At 38.8% G+C, this 22,616-nt stretch overlaps 1 protein-coding gene and 1 long non-coding RNA gene across 7 annotated transcripts in view; one reads left to right on the plus strand and one right to left on the minus strand.

Annotated features, from left to right (window-relative positions):
• Window positions 1–2,290: 2,290 nt before the first annotated feature.
• tpm2 (tropomyosin 2 (beta)) overlaps window positions 2,291–22,616 on the minus strand; it is a 72,473-nt gene continuing 52,147 nt past the window's right edge. For 2 of the 6 annotated variants that reach the window (XM_068652672.1, XM_068652673.1), the window contains 3 exons: window positions 9,179–9,241; window positions 8,986–9,055; window positions 2,291–2,529 (listed from right to left, as the gene is read on the minus strand). In XM_068652672.1, the coding sequence (XP_068508773.1) occupies window positions 2,447–2,529; window positions 8,986–9,055; window positions 9,179–9,241 (216 nt within the window). In that variant the 3' untranslated portion in view covers window positions 2,291–2,446. Of the gene's footprint in view, window positions 2,530–3,661; window positions 4,033–6,376; window positions 6,463–8,985; window positions 9,056–9,178; window positions 9,242–9,811; window positions 20,152–22,616 lie in introns of those variants that run through there. The other 4 variants (XM_049738593.2, XM_049738592.2, XM_068652674.1 and 1 more) reach the window with 3 other exon arrangements.
• Window positions 10,098–22,616, plus strand: part of LOC125979860 (uncharacterized) — a 55,792-nt gene continuing 43,273 nt past the window's right edge. Inside the window, exons 1-2 of the long non-coding RNA XR_011087939.1 lie at window positions 10,098–10,235; window positions 10,315–10,525. This is a non-coding gene — a long non-coding RNA (uncharacterized lncRNA). The remainder of the gene's footprint in view (window positions 10,236–10,314; window positions 10,526–22,616) is intronic.

A 22,616-nucleotide genomic window follows, 5' to 3' on the forward strand; every position in this document is an offset into this window, starting at 1 on the left:
TCTGGTAGTATATGGATCTGTTCGAAGCCCGATCGCCGTGGTTTCTGATTCGTCATTATTACTGTCTGTCAATACCTTTGGCCAATCGCACGTTTAAGATTGCACTTTTCATGGAGCGTTTTCCAGTAAGTCTCCGCCTCTGTTCCCACAGAAAAGGATATGGCAACAAAACAGTCCGGTAAATAATGATCCAAAGAGTTAAAGAATGATTTAGTAGCATAACGTTACATTCTCAAGGAATTAATTTTCCTCCTACTGGTAGAAACATTCCGTTAGGCAAGACACAGCGTGGTTATATCTGAGACACTATAGGGTGGCAATACATTTTGTGATTTTTATCTTTAAAGCAGTACTTCTCGGAGAACATGCTTTTTTGGGCTGTAGTACTAGATAAACGGTCATTAGCCAGCCACAGCAGTAGGTGGGCGTGGCTTTATCATTTTAAGAGTGTGCGGAGGGAGCATTCGCTCTCGTGCACGGAACATACGCACACGCAGTACAAAGCAGGCGGTAAAAAGTGCAGTTGGACACCATGGAAAAATATTGAACAGGGTTGAAAAAAACAGCGGAGAGAAACAGAGATGAGGGAAATGAGTCACTCGAAAGCGAACGCAAGGAAATATGACGAAGAATACGTAGCACTCGGCTTCAGTGTGACTACTGTGGGAAACGAGGAAAAAACAGTGTTTACTGTGCCTTAAAATGTTGGCATTGGACAGTATGAAGCCAAAAATATTAAGGCGGCAGTTAAAGACATTGCATCCCAATCACGCTGATAAGATTCTTGAGGGTTTTTGTTTTTTTTCAGCGAAAACGGGCTGAATATTGCCAACAATCATCCCGCTTTGTGAACCCTACTTCAGTGAATCTGCGAGTACTGTTAGCATCATATGTAGTTTACTAAATTGTTCAGTGCAAAAAAAAAAAAAAAACACCATTGCAGAAGAGCTGATACCGCCTGCAGCCGTACATATGGTTTCTGTCATGCTGCCTCATTTTGATTTAAAAAAAAAAAACAGCACAAATAGTTTTATTAATTTTTCTTTTGTAGGTTAAAATGTTTTATATATTGTGGTCCTGAGTCAATGTTGTTGATTACTTTGAAGTGAATATGATTCATTGCTGTCATTTAATATTATTTATGTTTATATTATTTTGTTGTATTTTTTCAGCATAAAATGGCAGTTGGTCATGTATGTTTATAGTTTAAGTAAATCTAATTTATTTTTTTAATTTCAGGCAAAATGATGCACTTGGAATCTGATCTGTTACAGATTAAAAAACAATGTTAAATAAAGTTATTCTTTGTTGTAAGTTGATCTTTGTTTTTTGTTTTCTTTCATGTTAATAAGGGTACAACCATGGGGTGCGCGAAATGTTTTCTGTTCCATAGGGGGGCATCACAGAAAATAGGCTCCAGCACGCCAGCGACCCCCGTGGGGACAAGCACTACAGATAATGGATGGATGTATTTAGTGTTCCGATTGGTCTTTGAACGCACCTCATGTCAACGGCAGAACGCGAATGAACTTAAAATAAAATAAAAAAAAACCTTTCTAAAAATGGAAGTTGACTGACGCAAACGTGTGTTCATGTTTTTACTGAAAGCAAGGTGGTACTGTCTGCCGTACGGCATCGGTTTCCGCTTTCCACTCAAGGCGTGCGCGCTCGCTCCCGCGGCAAGGGATACCAATTTTCGCGGGGGTAACTACTTTGGCACGACACCTGTTTGTCCTTTGGAAAACATTGTACACACGTCACTTGTGTCAAAATAACCAGCCCCAAAATGTGTGCAGCCCTCTCTACTTAGGCCATAAAACAATTCGCCTTTCTACAGCTGATTTGAAAATAGCAAGAAATGTGCAGGGGTATTTAGTAATTAGAGCGTACAGAGGAGAAATGTTGATTAAAAGCAGAAACATGTTGTGGGTCATTGAATATCTCATTAGCAACTCTAAATTGAGGTGCAACAGAGAAACAGCGCAGCAGCGGACTGATGACAGGTGGCGGCACACTTGCGGGGTTAGGACAGACAGGCAGGTAGGCAAGCAGAGGTCGTGGCGGCGGGCGTTGTCAAAGCAGACAGAGGCAAGCTGAGAGCGTGGTCAAGGACAGTCAATGGATCGGACCAGGAGTTACTTGGAGAAAATCCACGCAGGCACGGGGAGAACATGCAAACACCACACAGGAAGACTGCAGTCGTAATCCTGCACCTCTGAACTGGGAGGTGGGTGTGTTAATCATTTATACATTTCTTAAAACTAACCTTTAATAGGAAAGAAAAGTTACATTTTCTTGAGCACATAAACATTTTTATTTATTATGTATCAACATTTCATGAAGCCTTTCAATTGGTTTCTGTGTGCATCTTGAAAATCCTTGTGTGCATGTTGATGTTTAAGTGGGATTCCATTGTACAGAGAGAGTTGTGGCTGGGAAAATCACGTTATAGGTTGTTAAGCTCCAAAAGAGTTTGGTCCAACACCTGGTGCATGTCCAGGTTTTCCTCTTTGGCATAGGCCAGTTTTTCTGCAAGTTAAAAAGAAACATGAGCTTCCAAACACACATTAAATCGAGAACTCAATCAGGCAACATACGTTATAGAAGATATTAAATTATGTACTGTCCCCTACAACAATTAAATAACTTACCGTAATAAATAGCCCTTCAACGTTATAAATCCATTTTCATAGTTTTTTTTCCCTAAATTGCAAATGGTACAAACCTTAACTTTATCGATTTAAAACAATCTATTGGTTCAGTCTGATTATTATCAACAAACATTGCTAATACTATGTACAACTTGAGCAGTCAGAATTATATCCATAAACTGGGGACAGCGCGGTGAAGCACTTAAAGCTCAGAGGGTGCGGATTCGATTCCACCTCCGGCCCCTCCTGGGTGGAGTTCGCATATTCTCCCCGTGCCTGCGTGGGTTTTCTATGGATCCTCCGGTTTCCTCCGACATCCCAAAAACATGCTTGGGAGGCCGATTGAGCACTCCAAATTGCTCATAGGTGTGAGTGCGGATGGTTCATATCTGTGTGCCCTGTGATTGGCTGGCAACCAATTTGGGGTGTCCCCCGCCTACTGCCCGATGACTGCTGGGATATGCTCCAGCAAGCCCGCAACCCCTGTGGGGACAAGCGTATGGATGGATGGATGGATGGATGGATGGATGGATGGATGGATGGATGGATGGATGGATGGATGGATGGATGGATGGATCAAACTGTGTTTGCAGTTGCAGATCGCCGTAATTCACAAACAGATCTCTGTAACTTGAATAGTAGATATATGCGCTAACAGTATAGCTGTAGTTAAAAATCACAGTCCTATGTGATCTTGTTGGAACACAATGTTCCAACTTCACTGCTTTTCACTGGAGTTTTGTATTTAAGGAGGAAAGGAAGGTTGTGAAGCATGGCATCACCCCCTACACAAAAAAAATTAGGTTACATAGATAGGAAAAAAGTGCATGGTGAGTTGTAAAACAAAGTTTTATCAGAAGAAAAGAAGAAAAGAGCAAACATCTTTTTGAAAAAGTTTACTGTTTGGTTTAAAAATGAATTATAGTCATTTCAAAATATGTGATGGGAAAAAATGCAGGCGGGGGCTTTGAAAGATAGTAAAAAAGAAGAGACTGGAGTGACACAAAGAATGAAGAGAGTTTAAATACATTTATTACAACGGAGAGTTGCAGAGTGTTTTGCAACTGAAGAAATGTGTGGGAGTAGTGTGACCACTGCAAAATACTTGGCACTGACTGGATGAGCTGTAACCTACAATGCTTTCAAGAGGTCGATGTTCCAGCAGCGCAATGATGGGTGAACATGACATTTCAAGATTTTTTTTTTTTCCAGCTTGATAATACCACAGTTGAATGCAGTAATCCGGCAGCAAGCAGACAGGGAAAAGATGAAAGAGGAAGGAGAAGAAGTGACAGCTTCTACAGGGTAGTCATATCATTGAGGGCTAGGTCCAGCTCCTCACTGAGAGCCTTGCCCTTCAGCTTCTGAGCATACACTTCATCTGCAGGAGAACACACACAGAGAAACACACACACGCGCAGGCATGCACGCACGCACGCACGCACCCACGCACACACACACACACACACACACACGCACACACACACACACACACACACACACACACACACACACACACACACACACACACACACACACACACACACACACACACACAACGCCAGACAGGATAGAGAGAAATTTACCAATACTGTATTTATAACCAAACATTATTATTAACCAAACTGTTATCGGGAGACATCATACTTAGTCTTTATATGCACTGAGCACATCATGCAAGACTATTGACGTACATACAGTCTGCAATATAGAGTAGAAAACAGTGGAGTTGAGTGTATATTGTTTTCTTAATGTGTTATTCCTCTGATTTAGTCGCAATCACTGCAGAAGTTTGCTATATTCCTCTACCATCAGTACTGCACGGAGCTGCAATAGCGAGCGTAAGGTGCTAAGTGTCGCTGTGTGTGTACATTACATATTGCGTGTAAAGAAAGATCAATGAAAAAACAACAACTGTCATCCCGTTATGATTTTTGGGTTATTGTCTTGTCTTTTTTGTTGAATTGTCACTTCCTGTTTTATTTTGATAGGTAACTCATCTCGTTTCAGTTCGTAGGCCTTCCTCTGTGCGTCAGTCTGATTGTCTTCCCTGATCCTAATTGTGTGCACCTGTGTCCTTGATCCTAATTGTGTGCACCTGTGCCCTTACCCTTCTGTGTGTATTTAGTCAGCGTCTTCCCCTTGTCTTGTGCCAGAACGTCTTGTCTCGTCAGGAGTACTAGCGATCACGTAAGCTGAAAGATACTTTTGAATACCTTGTCTAGTTTTTTGAAGAACCCTTTTATTCTCGCTTTACCCAGAGAACTATTTTGTTTGTTTGTTTGTTTTGCCTGGATTTCCCTCTTCGAGGTGGTTTTGATTTTTGCCGGCTCTCGCCTGTCAAAATAAATTCCTCTTTTTTTTGGTTACTCTGCATCCGAGTCCTCTCCTTGTTCCTAGCCTGACAACAACCAGAGTGTGTCATCTACCTATTCTTCCAGTGGACAGAAAACAGGCAACTAAAACAAACAGCGCTTATACTTCCTCTACCATTAGTACTGCATGGAGCTGCAATAGCGAGCGTAAGGTGCTAAGTGTGGCTGTGTGTGTACATTACATATTGCGTGTAAAGAAAGATCAATGAAAAAACAACTGTCATCCCGTTATGATTTGTGGGTTATTGTCTTGTCTTTCTTGTTGAATTGTCACTTCCTGTTTTATTTTGATAGGTAACTCCTCTCGTTTCAGTTCGTAGGCCTTCCTCTGTGCGTCAGTCTGTCTTCCCTGATCCTAATTGTGTGCACCTGTGTCCTTGATCCTAATTGTGTGCACCAGTGCCCTTACCCTTCTGTGTGTATTTAGTCAGCGTCTTCCCCTTGTCTTGTGCCAGAGCGTCTTGTCTCGTCAGGAGTACTAGCGATCACGTAAGCTGAAAGATACTTTTGAATACCTTGTCTAGTTTTTTGAAGAACCCTTTTATTCTCGCTTTACCCAGAGAACTATTTTGTTTGTTTTGCCTGGATTTCCCTCTTCGAGGTGGTTTTGATTTTTGCCGGCTCTCGCCCGTCAAAATAAATTCCTCTTTTTTCGGTCACTCTGCATCCGAGTCCTCTCCTTGTTCTTAGCCTGACAACAGAGTGTGTCATCTACCTATTCTTCCAGTGGACAGAAAACAGGCAACTAAAACAAACAGCGCTTATACTTCCTCAACATTTTTTTTTTGTGATGGGCTACATTCTTGGCCACTTCGCCAACAAATTAATTAGATAAATGATTAATGAATTAGATTAATGATCACAACAATTACTATAATTTTTCGACTATAATACTCGTTTTTACCCCCAATGGTACGAACAGTGTACAAGGGAGAATACAAGGAAAATAAAACGTTTTTGTCACATTGTGTATGTATACTGATAACTAAGGGTTGTGAGAAAAGTATGCAGTACTTAAATTCTGATATAATCTGTAATGTGCAATGTCCCTCCACTGATAGATTTTCTTTAGCTTATCCATTAGATCGCAAGAGCAGCAGCTTTATCAGCAAAGCCCAGTCACTTCATCCAGCTCTTCTGGGGGAATTCTAAGCCGTTTTCCAGGGCCAACCAGGAGGCATAGTGTCTCCAGCATGTGCTCCCCAAGGAATCCTCCCACTGGCATGCCACCAGGGAGGTGTCTAGGAACCATCATAATTAGACACTTAAGCCAACTCATCTGTGTTCTTGATGCAGTGGAGCCCCTCCTGGATAACCGAGTGTCTCACCCCATCTCTCAGGGACAACCCAGAACACCCATGCAGAGGAAACTCATTTCGGGCGCTTGCATCTGGGCTCTTGTGTTTTTGTTCTCGGTTCTGGTACACAGCTTGTGACTATAGGTGAGGGCAGAAATATAGATCGATGGGTAAATCAAGAGCTTTGCCTTTCGACTCAGCTCCTTCTTTACCATGACAGATCTTTGAGTCCGCATCACTGGAGATATTATTGCTATTATTATGTAGTAACGGTGTGTACTGATACCAGGTATCAGTAGCAGGCTTATTTCATAGTATCAATACTTATGACGTTGACAGGTACCGGTATCTGCTGCTCTATTGTGGCCATTTTACGATCAGGAACTTAAAATTAGAACAGAGAAATGTCATTCATGAATTTCATTAATTTTAAGGAAAATTGCTGCAAAATTGGAGTAAAATTTTAGTTTTTTGTTTTTTAAATAATGTCATTGTTTTGGGTGAAATTTTATGTATCAAATATTCTAGTGATATTGGTGCTTGATATTAGTATCAGTGACTTATCAAAATGATGTATGTGGTATCGAACATCCCTATTAATAAGATGTAATTACATTTTTAACACATTAAAATTTCTTGGCAACAAGAAAAACTGTTTGCGGCCATTAAAACTGTTTGGTATCTGATGTTTTTGCAACTTAATTTTACTACGTGCGCAAACACTTGCAAGCATTTACTGCTCAGTGAGATTCCACCTTCAAGTTTGAAATCCGGAAACTAGTTTTTCAATGAACGCTTGTCTATTTTAGATTAGCTTTACGTACTTACATAAGCAAAGTTGCGATGCTACGCACCGGAAATTAGAATTACGAAAAACAGCAAAACCAGTAGGCAAGAGTCATCCACTGATTACAGGGATGAGAACGGCAAATGAAAAAAAACACTGAAAAGTAGCCGGGGTCTGGGGGCCACATGCCGCAGGGGGCCAGAGGCCGCAGCGCCCCCATTGCCACAGGCCCCTATTGGGGTCCACAGGGCCCACAGGCCCCCATTGGGGGCTGCAGGGGGCCAGGGGCAACGCCCCAGAGGGGGCTCAGGGGGAAAAGCTCCCTGGAAACTCCTGGATTTTGGCAGGATAGCAGCCCCAAAACTATTAATTTCATCGCTCAATTCCAACAGTTTTGTTAAAAAAAATTTCCTGCTTGGTGGGCTACCAAGGTGAATATAATACAGTCAAGCCTCGGTTTTCGACCACAATCCGTTCCAGAAGGCGGTTCGGGAAGCGAATCGGTCGAATTCCGAATCTACTATCCCATTACAAATAATGGAAACATTTTAATCCGTTCCAAGGCTTTAGGCATTTTTTCATTTGCGCATTTTCGTCCGATCGCGCAACTGCAGCGCACCGCCGAACGCGCAACCGTAGCGCGTCGCCGACCGCACAACTGCCCCGCGCTGGTTGCATTATTGTGACAGAGCCATCGCTAAAATTTAGAAAATATTTTTAAACTCCTGATGTACTTTCCAAAATCCAATTGGACCTAAGCGCAGGGAGCTTAATTTTGGCCGATCGCGCAACTGCAGCGCACCGCCGAACGAGCAAACGTAGCACGTCGCCGACCGCGCAATTGCACCGCGCTGATCGCATTATTGTGACAGAGCCGTCGCTGAAATTTAGAAAATATTTTTAAAGTCCTGATGTATCAATATTTAAGTGGACCTCAGTGCGCAGGGTGCTTAATTTAGTCCGATCGCGCAACCACAGCGCGCCGGGCGCTCACTGTAGCATTGCTTAAGAGCGTCTTTGTGTTCCGAGTTGTAAGATTACGCTGCTCTCGAGCCATGCCCATCTGAAGCAGTTCCTGATCCCGTTAGACTTGTCTATTTCCCTGGCACGATCCTCGTCTTTTTTCTCTAAACCTTTCGCCATGCTGGCTAAAACTTTTGCTAATTAGGCAAATGAATAGGCAAATGATATGACGAAAGTAGCGCCAAAATGCTACCGAAAATAAAGCGACTGTTGTTGCAATACTGTTGCCAGCCGCCCCCCATATAAAAACAATTTTATCTACAAAATCAGAACCTACACGATTCACGAAAATGATACTCCCTACGGAAAAAAACCACGAAAATCCGCGGTTCCGCGGAAAATTCTCATCCCTGCTGATTAAAAGAAAAGTAGCTCCCAAACTCCACAAAATCAAATTCTCCATCTAACAGTTTTAAAAAGATGATGGGAAAAGGAACATTTATACAGACTTTAGGGCACAGTCAGGTGCAAACTATTTTCAAATCAAAAGATGTCAAGCAATTTAAGCAGGACCTTTGTCTGATGTTAACCAATTACTGTATTTGTAGCATAATTGACTTATTTGCACATATAGTTGTGTTGTACAATAAATAAGAATGCATATATTTATAAAAGCTGTTGCTGGAGTAATTTAGTCTTATCGAATTGTAATGCACTATTAAATCTTAAATAATTATACTGAATGTTGTATTGAATGCTCAGTTATACGTAAAATTGAGCACAACTTCATTAACATGAATAGCAGGCAGAGGGTTGGCGATTCTGTTTTTTGTTACTGTCACGTTATTCTATTTAGTGTAGTTAGTGGACACAGCAAGGATAGGACAGAGACAAAAAAAATAACTGAATACCTTCGAGATCATCAATGGTCTTCTCCAGCTTGGCCACAGATCGCTCTGCAAACTCTGCTCGGGTCTCAGCCTGAAACGCACAGCGAAAATTGTGTTAATGTCTCACATACATTTACATTCTTCACTTATTCAAATGAGCAGTTCTTAGCAGAAACGGAATCACACAATGAAACAAACAAGAAACACGACTTACCTCTTTAAGTTTGTCAGTAAGAAGTTTTATTTCTTCTTCATATTTGTCCTCCTTCTGTGAGTACTAAAAATAATAATAATAATAATTATTAATAAAGAATGCAATCAAAAGAATGTATGGGCCATTGACAAAAGTAACTCATCAATCTAGACCAGGGGTGGGCAATTAATTTTTACAAGGGGCCACATGAAAAACCTGAGTTGTGTCAGAGGGCCACACCTACGATAACTTAAACCTGCTCAATTTTCTTCCATTGTAAAATGCACTAAATTATTTATTTTAAATAGTTGGTATTGGTAATTAGAAGAATACAATTATTCTGTTTATGTTTATATTAAGCTATGTGAAATTGTGGGGTAAAGGTCAAATAAAAAAACAATTATTAATCAGTACAATTTATTCTTAACTTCTTTAACTTTTCCTCAAATGACAAAGCCGCTCCATCTCTGGGTGTGAAGTTTGATAAAAAGTCCTTGTTGGGCTTGCAGTTTTGCTAGCAATGCATCAGCCTCAGATGCGCCCTGTTTATCAGACAGATGTATTTTTTCTCATGCTTGGTCGTGTAGTGGCGACTCAAATTATATTCTTTAAACACAGCGACCTGTGTACCACAAATCAGGCACATGGCTTTACCTTTCATTTCTGTAAAGAAATACTTGGCAGTCCATGTCTTGTTGAAAACACGGCGCTCCTTGTCAACTTTTCTTTTCTGAGGGTCAGCACACGTTTCTCGGGCAGCATTACTTCGCACTGTTCACTTTCACGCACAGCTCACATACACGTACGTTACACGGAAGTGCGACGCCTTTCAAAATAAAAGCGAAACAGTTGTACGCACGACACAAATTTTTTATTTTTTTTTAAATTACGACTGGCCTCATGCGGGCCGGACAGGGACGCACAAAGGGCCGGATGTGGCCCGCGGGCCGTAATTTGCCCAGGTTTGATCTAGACAAAACTTTTTTTTCTCCATTAGGTATACAGTGATCCCTTATTTATCACGGGAGAAGTGTTCCAGAACCATCCGCAAAAATTAAAAATCTGCATAGTAGAAACGGTATGTATATTAGAAAAAAATTAACACATTGTATTGTGTTGATTGAAGAATCCACCCTTACTTCTGGTTTGTCACGTAGAGTGCGCGACAGCGACGTCGGAGAGGCGACCTACATTTTTACATTTTTTTTCCTAGTTTCCCTCACTCGCCTTTAACGTTTTTACTCCACTCTTGGGAGTTAACTATTGTTTGTAAGCTGCAGACCGTCAATCCTTGCCATTTTGACCACGTCACTGCTCGGCTTTCAGCGGAGCTTCGTGGCTGTCTGTCTACCGTCGTTCACCGAACACGTAAGTATGGCTTCAAATCAACAGATTTGTAAGGCTCCATGCACCACCTGCACCCTTCTTTTAGAGAGGTTGTCCCTGCTAGAGGGGCGTGTCCGCCAGCTAGGGCAGAACAACTCAATAACCGTAGATGTGGCGGACACAAAAGCGGGCTGTAGTCAAACCGCGACCTAAGTTAGCATTAGCCCCAAGAGGCTTGCTAAGCCACCTCGGTTTACTGGCTCTCGCACTTTGGTCATAGTAGACTCCATTACCCGTAACATCTCGCTAAAAATCCAGCCACAGTAATGTGTATCCCTAGAGTCGGAGCACCAGACATTGAATCTAACCTTAGGGAGCTGGCTTGCAATAGGCCGAGTCAACAGCGTGGCACCAACAACACTCGTTACTCAAATATAGTGATACACGTCGGCTCCAACGATACTGTGAAGATGCAATCAGAGATCACAAAGAAAAACATAGCGTGGACTTGTGATCTCGCCAGAAAGATGAGTCAGTATTGAGTAATTGTCTCTGGCCTTTTGCCAGCAAGAGACAATGATGAGAGGTTTAGCAGATTATTCTGGCTTAATCAGTGGATGGCTGGTTTCTGCAAGAATCAGGGACTTCAGTTTATAGATAACTGGTCCTCCTTCTGGGGCCGCGCCGACCTGCTGAGGAAGGACGGCCTTCATCCTAACCGTGAAGGCGCCATCACTCTTTCTAGCGGCATGGACTTCTTAACTCTAGCCGCTTCCCCGTGTGAGTTCGATTCCGACTGGGGGTATTGTTTTTTTTTCCTTTTTATTCACTGCTTAATATTTTTAACGCTTATGATTTGTAACTTGTCATTTTTTCATTTATTCTAATAATAATTTATTTTCCTTTTTATTCTTCCCCCTTATCATTTTTAACGCATATCATTTGTAACACTCGTCATTTTCCCATTTATTTTATAATAATTTAATTTCCTTTATATTCTTCCCGCTTATCATTTTTAACGTTTATCATTTGTAACTTTTGTCATTTTCCTATTTATTTTATAATAATTTAATTTCCTTTTTATTATAAGAATGGTAAGCGAGAAAAAAATAAGCAAGAAAAATGGTAAGCGTAAAAACAGTAGGCGAGAAAAACGGTAAACCAGAAAAACGGTAGGCAAGAGAAACGGTAAGCCAGAAAAACAGTAAGCAATAAGTAATTATTATTCTTATTTTATTAACGTTTATCATTTGTAACTCTCGTCATTTTCCCATTTATTTTATTCATCATTTATCATCATTTATTTCCCTTTTTATTTTTCCGACATTTCATTTTTCCTATTTATTTTATTTATCATCATTTATCATTATTTATTTCCCTTTTTATTTTTCCCACTTATTTTTCTCATTTATTTCATTCATCATTTATTTCGTTTTTTTAATTTTCCTGCTTATCATTTTAACACATCATTTTACCCATTTATTTTATTCATCATCATTTATCATCATTAATTTCCCTTTTTTATTTTTCCTTTTTTTCATTTCAGAAAAAGTAGAATAAAATAGTGCGAAGGTCTTCGCCTTCACACGCAATTTCTCCAGAAATTGCAATTCTAGTTATTAGTGTGAAGGTGAAGACCTTCACACTATTGTTATTGCTGTCCTTTATTAGTGTGAAGGTGAAGACCTTCACACTATTGTTATTGCTGTCCTTTATTATTATTAGTGTGAAGGTGAAGACCTTCACACTATTGTTATTGCTGTCCTTTATTATTATTAGTGTGAAGGTGAAGACCTTCACACTATTGTTATTGCTGTCCTTTATTATTATTAGTGTGAAGGTGAAGACCTTCACACTATTGTTATTGCTGTACTTTATTATTATTATTATTAGTGTGAAGGTGAAGACCTTCACACTGTTATTGCTGTCCTTTATTATTATTATTAGTGTGAAGGTGAAGACCTTCACACTATTGTTATTGCTGTCCTTTATTATTATTATTAGTGTGAAGGTAAAGACCTTCACACTATTGTTATTGCTGTCCTTTATTATTATTATTAGTGTGAAGGTGAAGACCTTCACACTATTGTTATTGCTGTCCTTTATTATTATTGTGTGAAGGCGAAGGCCTTCACACATTGTTATTCTACTTTATTATTATTATTATTATTATTATTAGTGTGAAGGTGAAGACCTTCACACTATTGTTATTGCTGTCCTTTATTATTATTAGTGTGAAGGTGAAGACCTTCACACTATTGTTATTGCTGTCCTTTATTGTGTGAAGGCGAAGCCTTCACACATTGTTATTCTACTTTATTATTATTATTATTATTATTATTATTGTGTGAAGGCGATGGCCTTCACACATATGTTATTCTACACCATTCTCTATTATTGTGTGAAGGCGATGGCCTTCATTTGTAACTCTCTTAATTTTTTTATTTATTGTATAATAATTTAATTTCCTTTATATTCTTCCCGCTTGTCATTTTTATCATTTATCATTTGTAACTTTTGTCATTTTCCCATTCATTTTATAATGATTTAATTTCCTTTTTATTCTTCCCGCTTATCATTATTAACACTTATCATTTGTAACTCTCGTCATTTTCCCATTTATTTTTTTCATCATTTATCATTGATTATTTCCCTTTTTTTCCCACTTATAATTTTTCCTATTTATTTTATTTATCATCATTTGTCATTATTTATTTACCTTTTTATTTTTCCCATTAATTTCATTCATCATCATTTATTATCTATTTCCCATTTTATTTTTCCTGCTTATCATTTTAACACATCATTTTACCTATGTACTTTATCATCCTCATTTATCATTAATTTCCCTTTTTCATTTTTCCTGTCTTTCATTTCGAAAAAAGTAGAATAACAATAGTGCGAAGGTCTTCGCCTTCACACGCAATTTCTCCAGAAATTGCAATTCTAGTTATTATTATTATTATTGTGTGAAGGCGAAGGCCTTCACACATTGTTATTCTACTTTATTATTATTATTATTGTGTGAAGGCGATGGCCTTCACACATATGTTATTCTACACCATTCTCTATTATTGTGTGAAGGCGATGGCCTTCACACATATGTTATTCTACACCATTCTCTATTATTGTGTGAAGGCGATGGCCTTCACACATATGTTATTCTACACCATTCTCTATTATTATTATTGTGTGAAGGCGATGGCCTTCACACATATGTTATTCTACACCATTCTCTATTATTATTATTAGTGTGAAGGTGAAGACCTTCACACTATTGTTATTGCTGTCCTTTATTAGTGTGAAGGTGAAGACCTTCACACTATTGTTATTGCTGTCCTTTATTATTAGTGTGAAGGTGAAGACCTTCACACTATTGTTATTGCTGTCCTTTATTATTATTATTATTATTATTATTATTATTATTATTATTAGTGTGAAGGTGAAGACCTTCACACTATTGTTATTGCTGTCCTTTATTAGTGTGAAGGTGAAGACCTTCACACTATTGTTATTGCTGTCCTTTATTATTAGTGTGAAGGTGAAGACCTTCACACTATTGTTATTGCTGTCCTTTATTATTATTATTATTATTATTATTATTATTATTATTATTAGTGTGAAGGTGAAGACCTTCACACTATTGTTATTGCTGTCCTTTATTATTATTAGTGTGAAGGTGAAGACCTTCACACTATTGTTATTGCTGTCCTTTATTAGTGTGAAGGTGAAGACCTTCACACTATTGTTATTGCTGTCCTTTATTATTAGTGTGAAGGTGAAGACCTTCACACTATTGTTATTGCTGTCCTTTATTAGTGTGAAGGTGAAGACCTTCACACTATTGTTATTGCTGTCCTTTATTATTATTATTATTATTAGTGTGAAGGTGAAGACCTTCACACTATTGTTATTGCTGTCCTTTATTATTATTAGTGTGAAGGTGAAGACCTTCACACTATTGTTATTGCTGTCCTTTATTATTATTAGTGTGAAGGTGAAGACCTTCACACTATTGTTATTGCTGTCCTTTATTATTATTATTAGTGTGAAGGTGAAGACCTTCACACTATTGTTATTGCTGTCCTTTATTATTATTATTATTATTATTATTATTCTACTTATTCCGCTCACTTTTTTGACGCTTAACTCCTTCCACATACTTCAACCGATTCACTCCGTTCCACTTTGCACTTATTCCAAATATTCATGACACGGCTGCTTACATTTTTTTTGTTCGAAAAATTTTCCGTTTTCACAAAATTCACGATTTTGTGGCATTTTTTTCCCCATTCATTCTTAATGGCAGATTCAACATTTCACATTTTTGTTGTTCCAGTTTGAAATTCACTTATTTCAACACATTCAAATCACATTGGGGACATTCCCAAACTTGCCAAATTCAAAAATTTCACGTTTTCACTTTTAAAATTTGCACAAAATTTTGCAAAATTTCACAAAATTTAGTTTTTCACTTCTAGTTTCTACATTTTTCCACCGATTCAACTCGTTCCAACTTTCAACTGTTCATCTTTTGCCTACCTATTCCACACCTTCCCACTTAGCAAAATTTCCAAATTTTCAATTTTGAAATTCACACCAAATTTTCCCAAAATTTAGATTTTCCCTTCTAATTTCTACATTTTTCAACCGATTCAACCCATTCCAACTTTATTCACTTTGTTCACCTTATGCTTACCATATTCACCCCCTTCACCCCCACTTCCACAATTCAACCCTTGACCCCCACTTCCAGAGTGGCGGCCATCTTGGATTGACCCTGAAGTGCCCCAATGAACCCGGAATGAACTGGAAGTGCCCCAAATCAAACCGGAATTGACCCCAAATGAACCGGAAGTGACCTCAGGTAAACCGGAAGTGACCCCAAATCAAACCGGAAGTGACCCCAAATCAAACCGGAAGTGACCTTTTTAAACCGGAAGTGACCCCAAATAAACCGGAAGTGACCTCAGCTAGACCGGAAGTGCCTCTAATCAAACCGGAAGTGACCTAAATAGACCGGAAGTGCCTCTAATCAAACCGGAAGTGACCCAAATCAAACCGGAAATGACCATATTTCAACATTAAGTGCCCTAAATACCTACATTTGCGCTAACTTTTGCAAATTTTGCCCGATTAAACCCATTTCAACATTTTAACCCCAAAAGTGAACCTCCTGAAGCCGTTTCTTTCCTTTTGTTCCAAATTTCAGAACCTTTTGGTGCAATTTTTTTTTCTTTTAATTCCCATTCATTCTCTATTAGGATTCAAGATTTGCTCTAACTTCTACATTTTTTAACCGATTCAACTCGTTCCAACTTTCAACTGTTCCTCTTTTGCCTTCCTATTCCACAACTTCCCACTTACCAAAAATTCTCTACAATTTTGTTTTTCTACTCTAATTTCTACATTTTCAACTTATTCAACCCATTCCACCTTTCAACTGTTCATCATTTTCCTACCTATTCCACAACTTCCCACTTACCCAAAATTCCAAATTTTCAATTTTGAAATTCACACCCAATTTTCCCAAATTTCCTTTTTCCCTTGTAATTTCTACATTTTTCAACCGATTCAACTCTTTTCAACATCATTCTGCAACATTCCCCAAGTATTTATTCAACCTCTTCACCTTCACACGCAATTTCTTCAGGAATTGCAAATTCTAGTTATTAGTGTGAAGGTGAAGACCTTCACACTATTGTTATTGCTGTCCTTTATTATTATTATTATTATTATTATTATTCTACTTATTCCGCTCACTTTTTTGACGCTTAACTCCTTCCACATACTTCAACCGATTCACTCCGTTCCACTTTTCACTTATTCCAAATATTCATGACACGGCTGCTTACATTTTTTTTGTTCGAAAAATTTTCCGTTTTCACAAAATTCACGATTTTGTGGCATTTTTTTCCCCATTCATTCTTAATGGCAGATTCAACATTTCACATTTTTGTTGTTCCAGTTTGAAATTCACTTATTTCAACACATTCAAATCACATTGGGGACATTCCCAAACTTGCCAAATTCAAAAATTTCACGTTTTCACTTTTAAAATTTGCACAAAATTTTGCAAAATTTCACAAAATTTAGTTTTTCACTTCTAGTTTCTACATTTTTCCACCGATCCAACTCGTTCCAACTTTCAACTGTTCATCTTTTGCCTACCTATTCCACACCTTCCCACTTAGCAAAATTTCCAAATTTTCAATTTTGAAATTCACACCAAATTTTCCCAAAATTTAGTTTTTCCCTTCTAATTTCTACATTTTTCAACCGATTCAACCCATTCCAACTTTATTCACTTTGTTCACCTTATGCTTACCATATTCACCCCCTTCACCCCCACTTCCACAATTCAACCCTTGACCCCCACTTCCAGAGTGGCGGCCATCTTGGATTGACCCTGAAGTGCCCCAATGAACCCGGAATGAACTGGAAGTGCCCCAAATCAAACCGGAATTGACCCCAAATGAACCGGAAGTGACCTCAGGTAAACCGGAAGTGACCCCAAATCAAACCGGAAGTGACCCCAAATCAAACCGGAAGTGACCTTTTTCAACCGGAAGTGACCTCAGCTGGACCGGAAGTGCCTCTAATCAAACCGGAAGTGACCCAAATAGACCGGAAGTGACCCAAATCAAACCGGAAGTGACCATATTTCAACATTAAGTGCCCAAAATACCTACATTTGCGCTAACTTTTGCAAATTTTGACCGATTAAACCCGTTTCTACATTTTAACCCCAAAAGTGAACCTCCTGAAGCCGTTTTTTTTCCTTTTGTTCCAAATTTCAAAAGATTTTGGCGCAATTTTTTTTCTTTTAATTCCCATTCATTCTTTATTAGGATTCAAGATTTGCTCTAACTTCTACATTTTTTAACCGATTCAACTCGTTCCAACTTTCAACTGTTCAATTTTGGTTTTCTACTCTAATTTCTACTTTTTTCAACTTATTCAACCCATTCAACTTATTCAACCCATTCCACCTTTCAACTGTTCATCTTTTTCCTACCTATTCCACAACTTCCCACTTACCCAAAATTCCAAAATTTCAGTTTTGAAATTCACACCCAATTTTCCCAAATTTCCTTTTCCCTTGTAATTTCTACATTTTTCAACCGATTCAACTCTTTTCAACATCATTCTGCAGCATTCCCCAAGTATTTATTCAACCTCTTCACCTTCACACGCAATTTCTTCAGGAATTGCAAATTCTAGTTATTATTATTATTCTACTTATTCCGCTCACTTTTTTGACGCTTAACTCCTTCCACATACTTCAACCGATTCACTCCGTTCCACTTTTCACTTATTCCAAATATTCATGACACGGCTGCTTACATTTTTTTTGTTCGAAAAATTTTCCGTTTTCACAAAATTCACGATTTTGTGGCATTTTTTTCCCCATTCATTCTTAATGGCAGATTCAACATTTCACATTTTTGTTGTTCCAGTTTGAAATTCACTTATTTCAACACATTCTAATCACATTGGGGACATTCCCAAACTTGCCAAATTCAAAAATTTCACGTTTTCACTTTTAAAATTTGCACAAAATTTTGCAAAATTTCACAAAATTTAGTTTTTCACTTATAGTTTCTACATTTTTCCACCGATTCAACTCGTTCCAACTTTCAACTGTTCATCTTTTGCCTACCTATTCCACACCTTCCCACTTAGAAAAATTTCCAAATTTTCAATTTTGAAATTCACACCAAATTTTCCCAAAATTTAGTTTTTCCCTTCTAATTTCTACATTTTTCAACCGATTCAACCCATTCCAACTTTATTCACTTTGTTCACCTTATGCTTACCATATTCACCCCCTTCACCCCCACTTCCACAATTCAACCCTTGACCCCCACTTCCAGAGTGGCGGCCATCTTGGATTGACCCTGAAGTGCCCCAATGAACCCGGAATGAACTGGAAGTGCCCCAAATCAAACCGGAATTGACCCCAAATGAACCGGAAGTGACCTCAGGTAAACCGGAAGTGACCCCAAATCAAACCGGAAGTGACCCCAAATCAAACCGGAAGTGACCTTTTTAAACCGGAAGTGACCCCAAATAAACCGGAAGTGACCCCAAATAAACCGGAAGTGACCTCAGCTAGACCGGAAGTGCCTCTAATCAAACCGGAAGTGACCCAAATACACCGGAAGTGACCCAAATCAAACCGGAAATGACCATATTTCAACATTAAGTGCCCTAAATACCTACATTTGCGCTAACTTTTGCAAATTTTGCCCAATTAAACCCATTTCAACATTTTAACCCCAAAAGTGAACCTCCTGAAGCCGTTTCTTTCCTTTTGTTCCAAATTTCAGAAACTTTTGGTGCAATTTTTTTTTCTTTTAATTCCCATTCATTCTCTATTAGGATTCAAGATTTGCTCTAACTTCTACATTTTTAACCGATTCAACTCGTTCCAACTTTCAACTGTTCCTCTTTTGCCTTCCTATTCCACAACTTCCCACTTACCAAAAATTCTCTACAATTTTGTTTTTCTACTCTAATTTCTACATTTTCAACTTATTCAACCCATTCCACCTTTCAACTGTTCATCATTTTCCTACCTATTCCACAACTTCCCACTTACCCAAAATTCCAAATTTTCAATTTTGAAATTCACACCCAATTTTCCCAAATTTCCTTTTTCCCTTGTAATTTCTACATTTTTCAACCGATTCAACTCTTTTCAACATCATTCTGCAACATTCCCCAAGTATTTATTCAACCTCTTCACCTTCACACGCAATTTCTTCAGGAATTGCAAATTCTAGTTATTATTCTACTTATTCCGCTCACTTTTTTGACGCTTAACTCCTTCCACATACTTCAACCGATTCACTCCGTTCCACTTTTCACTTATTCCAAATATTCATGACACGGCTGCTTACATTTTTTTTGTTCGAAAAATTTTCCGTTTTCACAAAATTCACGATTTTGTGGCATTTTTTTCCCCATTCATTCTTAATGGCAGATTCAACATTTCACATTTTTGTTGTTCCAGTTTGAAATTCACTTATTTCAACACATTCAAATCACATTGGGGACATTCCCAAACTTGCCAAATTCAAAAATTTCACGTTTTCACTTTTAAAATTTGCACAAAATTTTGCAAAATTTCACAAAATTTAGTTTTTCACTTCTAGTTTCTACATTTTTCCACCGATTCAACTCGTTCCAACTTTCAACTGTTCATCTTTTGCCTACCTATTCCACACCTTCCCACTTAGCAAAATTTCCAAATTTTCAATTTTGAAATTCACACCAAATTTTCCCAAAATTTAGTTTTTCCCTTCTAATTTCTACATTTTTCAACCGATTCAACCCATTCCAACTTTATTCACTTTGTTCACCTTATGCTTACCATATTCACCCCCTTCACCCCCACTTCCACAATTAAACCCTTGACCCCCACTTCCAGAGTGGCGGCCATCTTGGATTGACCCTGAAGTGCCCCAATGAACCCGGAATGAACTGGAAGTGCCCCAAATCAAACCGGAATTGACCCCAAATGAACCGGAAGTGACCTCAGGTAAACCGGAAGTGACCCCAAATCAAACCGGAAGTGACCCCAAATCAAACCGGAAGTGACCTTTTTCAACCGGAAGTGACCCCAAATAAACCGGAAGTGACCTCAGCTAGACCGGAAGTGCCTCTAATCAAACCGGAAGTGACCCAAATAGACCGGAAGTGACCAAATCAAACCGGAAGTGACCCAAATAGACCGGAAGTGACCCAAATCAAACCGGAAGTGACCCCAAATGAACCGGAAGTGACCTCAGGTAAACCGGAAGTGACCCCAAATCAAACCGGAAGTTACCTTTTTCAACCGGAAGTGACCTTTTTAAACCGGAAGTGACCACAAATAAACCGGAAGTGACCTCAGCTAGACCGGAAGTGCCTCTATTCAAACCGGAAGTGACTCAAATAGACCGGAAGTGACCCAAATCGAACCGGAAGTGACCCCAAATGAACCGGAAGTGACCTTAGGTAAATCGGAAGTGACCCCAAATCAAACCGGAAGTGACCTTTTAAAACCGGAAGTGACCCCAAATCAAACCGGAAGTGACCTTTTTAAACCGGAAGTAACCTTTTTCAACCGGAAGTGACCCCAAATAAACCGGAAGTGACCTCAGCTGGACCGGAAGTGCCTCTAATCAAACCGGAAGTGACCCAAATCAAACCGGAAATGACCATATTTCAACATTAAGTGCCCTAAATACCTACATTTGCGCTAACTTTTGCAAATTTTGCCCGATTAAACCCATTTCAACATTTTAACCCCAAAAGTGAACCTCCTGAAGCCGTTTCTTTCCTTTTGTTCCAAATTTCAGAAACTTTTGGTGCAATTTTTTTTTCTTTTAATTCCCATTCATTCTCTATTAGGATTCAAGATTTGCTCTAACTTCTACATTTTTTAACCGATTCAACTCGTTCCAACTTTCAACTGTTCAATTTTGGTTTTCTACTCTAATTTCTACTTTTTCAACTTATTCAACCCATTCCACCTTTCAACTGTTCATCATTTTCCTACCTATTCCACAACTTCCCACTTACCCAAAATTCCAAATTTCAATTTTGAAATTCACACCCAATTTTCCCAACTTTCCTTTTCCCTTGTAATTTCTACATTTTTCAACCGATTCAACTCTTTTCAACATCATTCTGCAGCATTCCCCAAGTATTTATTCAACCTCTTCACCTTCACACGCAATTTCTTCAGGAATTGCAAATTCTAGTTATTATTATTCTACTTATTCCGCTCACTTTTTTGACGCTTAACTCCTTCCACATACTTCAACCGATTCACTCCGTTCCACTTTTCACTTATTCCAAATATTCATGACACGGCTGCTTACATTTTTTTTGTTCGAAAAATTTTCCGTTTTCACAAAATTCACGATTTTGTGGCATTTTTTTCCCCATTCATTCTTAATGGCAGATTCAACATTTCACATTTTTGTTGTTCCAGTTTGAAATTCACTTATTTCAACACATTCAAATCACATTGGGGACATTCCCAAACTTGCCAAATTCAAAAATTTCACGTTTTCACTTTTAAAATTTGCACAAAATTTTGCAAAATTTCACAAAATTTAGTTTTTCACTTCTAGTTTCTACATTTTTCCACCGATTCAACTCGTTCCAACTTTCAACTGTTCATCTTTTGCCTACCTATTCCACACCTTCCCACTTAGCAAAATTTCCAAATTTTCAATTTTGAAATTCACACCAAATTTTCCCAAAATTTAGTTTTTCCCTTCTAATTTCTACATTTTTCAACCGATTCAACCCATTCCAACTTTATTCACTTTGTTCACCTTATGCTTACCATATTCACCCCCTTCACCCCCACTTCCACAATTCAACCCTTGACCCCCACTTCCAGAGTGGCGGCCATCTTGGATTGACCCTGAAGTGCCCCAATGAACCCGGAATGAACTGGAAGTGCCCCAAATCAAACCGGAATTGACCCCAAATGAACCGGAAGTGACCTCAGGTAAACCGGAAGTGACCCCAAATCAAACCGGAAGTGACCCCAAATCAAACCGGAAGTGACCTTTTTAAACCGGAAGTGACCCCAAATAAACCGGAAGTGACCTCAGCTAGACCGGAAGTGCCTCTAATCAAACCGGAAGTGACCTAAATAGACCGGAAGTGCCTCTAATCAAACCGGAAGTGACCTAAATAGACCGGAAGTGACCCAAATCAAACCGGAAGTGACCCCAAATGAACCGGAAAAGACCTCAGGTAAACCGGAAGTGACCCCAAATCAAACCGGAAGTGACCTTTTTCAACCGGAAGTGACCTTTTTCAACCGGAAGTGACCCCAAATAAACCGGAAGTGACCTCAGCTGGACCGGAAGTGCCTCTAATCAAACCGGAAGTGACCCAAATCAAACCGGAAATGACCATATTTCAACATTAAGTGCCCTAAATACCTACATTTGCGCTAACTTTTGCAAATTTTGCCCGATTAAACCCATTTCAACATTTTAACCCCAAAAGTGAACCTCCTGAAGCCGTTTCTTTCCTTTTGTTCCAAATTTCAGAAACTTTTGGTGCAATTTTTTTTTCTTTTAATTCCCATTCATTCTCTATTAGGATTCAAGATTTG

This window comes from Syngnathus scovelli, chromosome 13 (genome assembly GCF_024217435.2).
Source record: "Syngnathus scovelli strain Florida chromosome 13, RoL_Ssco_1.2, whole genome shotgun sequence".
NCBI classification, from domain to species: Eukaryota; Metazoa; Chordata; class Actinopteri; order Syngnathiformes; family Syngnathidae; genus Syngnathus; species Syngnathus scovelli.